Below are 1,087 nucleotides of genomic sequence, written 5' to 3'. Positions count from 1 at the left end.
ATATTAAAATATTTTCCTGCCAGATGTTTGCTCAGCATCCAGGGGGCATAGACGGAACCGAGGGGGAATATTCCCAGATCCCCATGTCAGGTATCCGCTGCGTGAAGCGAGCAGGGGTGGGGAAATGGGCTTCTCCCTAGGTAGGAGACCCAAGTTCCCTCTTTTCGGCTAAAATCCATATTCGTTTTTTGCTGAGCGCTGTGAACCTCCTCCCACCTGGGCAGGAGCCCGGGTCCCCGCAGCGGGGCGGAGGGGTCGCGGGATCTGACCCGCGTCTAAGGGCTCTTCCATGCAAATCATCCACCGGCTCCCACTCTAGGCGGGACCCCCGGGACTGCAAACACTACCCGGGCTTTTTTACAGGGAAAGGGGCGCGGGGGTGGCACGCCGAGCCGGTGCCACGCGTGGCAGGGGCGGAGGGGCCGGAGCGCCGGCGCTGACACGAGTGGGACGCGGGGCAGAGCCGTGGGGTACGTTACCATCGGCCGCGGGTCTTTTCCTCTGGGCAGTGCACTGCTCTGCTAAGTCCGTCTGATTTTCTGAAACATCAGTCTTTTGAGCTACACAGTGAGTGTCCTCTGAGATTCCCTGAGAACCGACAAAAACCACGGTTTGGCAATTCCCGTTTACATCCAAGCTCTGGCGGCCGGCGGACTTGCAGACGGCTTTCCGTAGCCGGGGGGGTCTGAAGTAGAAGTCGGGCGAGCTCCCCTTCTCCACGGCTTGCCACTCGTACCTGCCTTCCAGCGGCCTGTGATTCTGGAAATCGAAATTCCACTTCCTCTGGTGCGCCTCCTTTATCTCCTGCATGTGTTTCTTAAACTCCCTGTTGAGCTCTTCGTGGTTCACCGGCCCGAAGAGGTTCCGGCACGCTGACGGCTTCGGGTACTCCGACTGCCTGGCCTCCATGCGCTCCAAGGTAGGGCTCCCATTAGAAATGCGGACGTTTGACATCTCCCCGCACGCTGTGGCTCCAGGCGGAGGTTGTTGTGCTCGCTGCTCTCTCTCCGCGGCCTCCGACGCCTTTTATTTCCCGGCGTCCGGCGGCTCCGCCCGGCGGCTCCGCTCCGCGCCTCCGCTCCGCGCT

General features: G+C 61.1%; 1 protein-coding gene across 1 annotated transcript in view; it reads right to left on the bottom strand.

Moving 5' to 3' along the window:
- The window catches only part of CDKN1B (cyclin dependent kinase inhibitor 1B), a 3,628-nt gene extending 2,547 nt beyond the window's left edge, over positions 1-1,081 (bottom strand). Inside the window, exon 1 of the mRNA XM_031057047.1 lies at positions 480-1,081. Coding sequence (XP_030912907.1) covers positions 480-954 — 475 coding nt within the window. The 5' untranslated portion in view covers positions 955-1,081. The remainder of the gene's footprint in view (positions 1-479) is intronic.
- Between the last annotated feature and the right edge of the window lie 6 nt (positions 1,082-1,087).

The sequence above is a fragment of the Geospiza fortis genome, unplaced genomic scaffold (assembly GCF_000277835.1).
Source record: "Geospiza fortis unplaced genomic scaffold, GeoFor_1.0 scaffold10, whole genome shotgun sequence".
Lineage (NCBI taxonomy): Eukaryota > Metazoa > Chordata > Aves > Passeriformes > Thraupidae > Geospiza > Geospiza fortis.
This window is presented reverse-complemented; position numbering and strand designations above follow the sequence as displayed.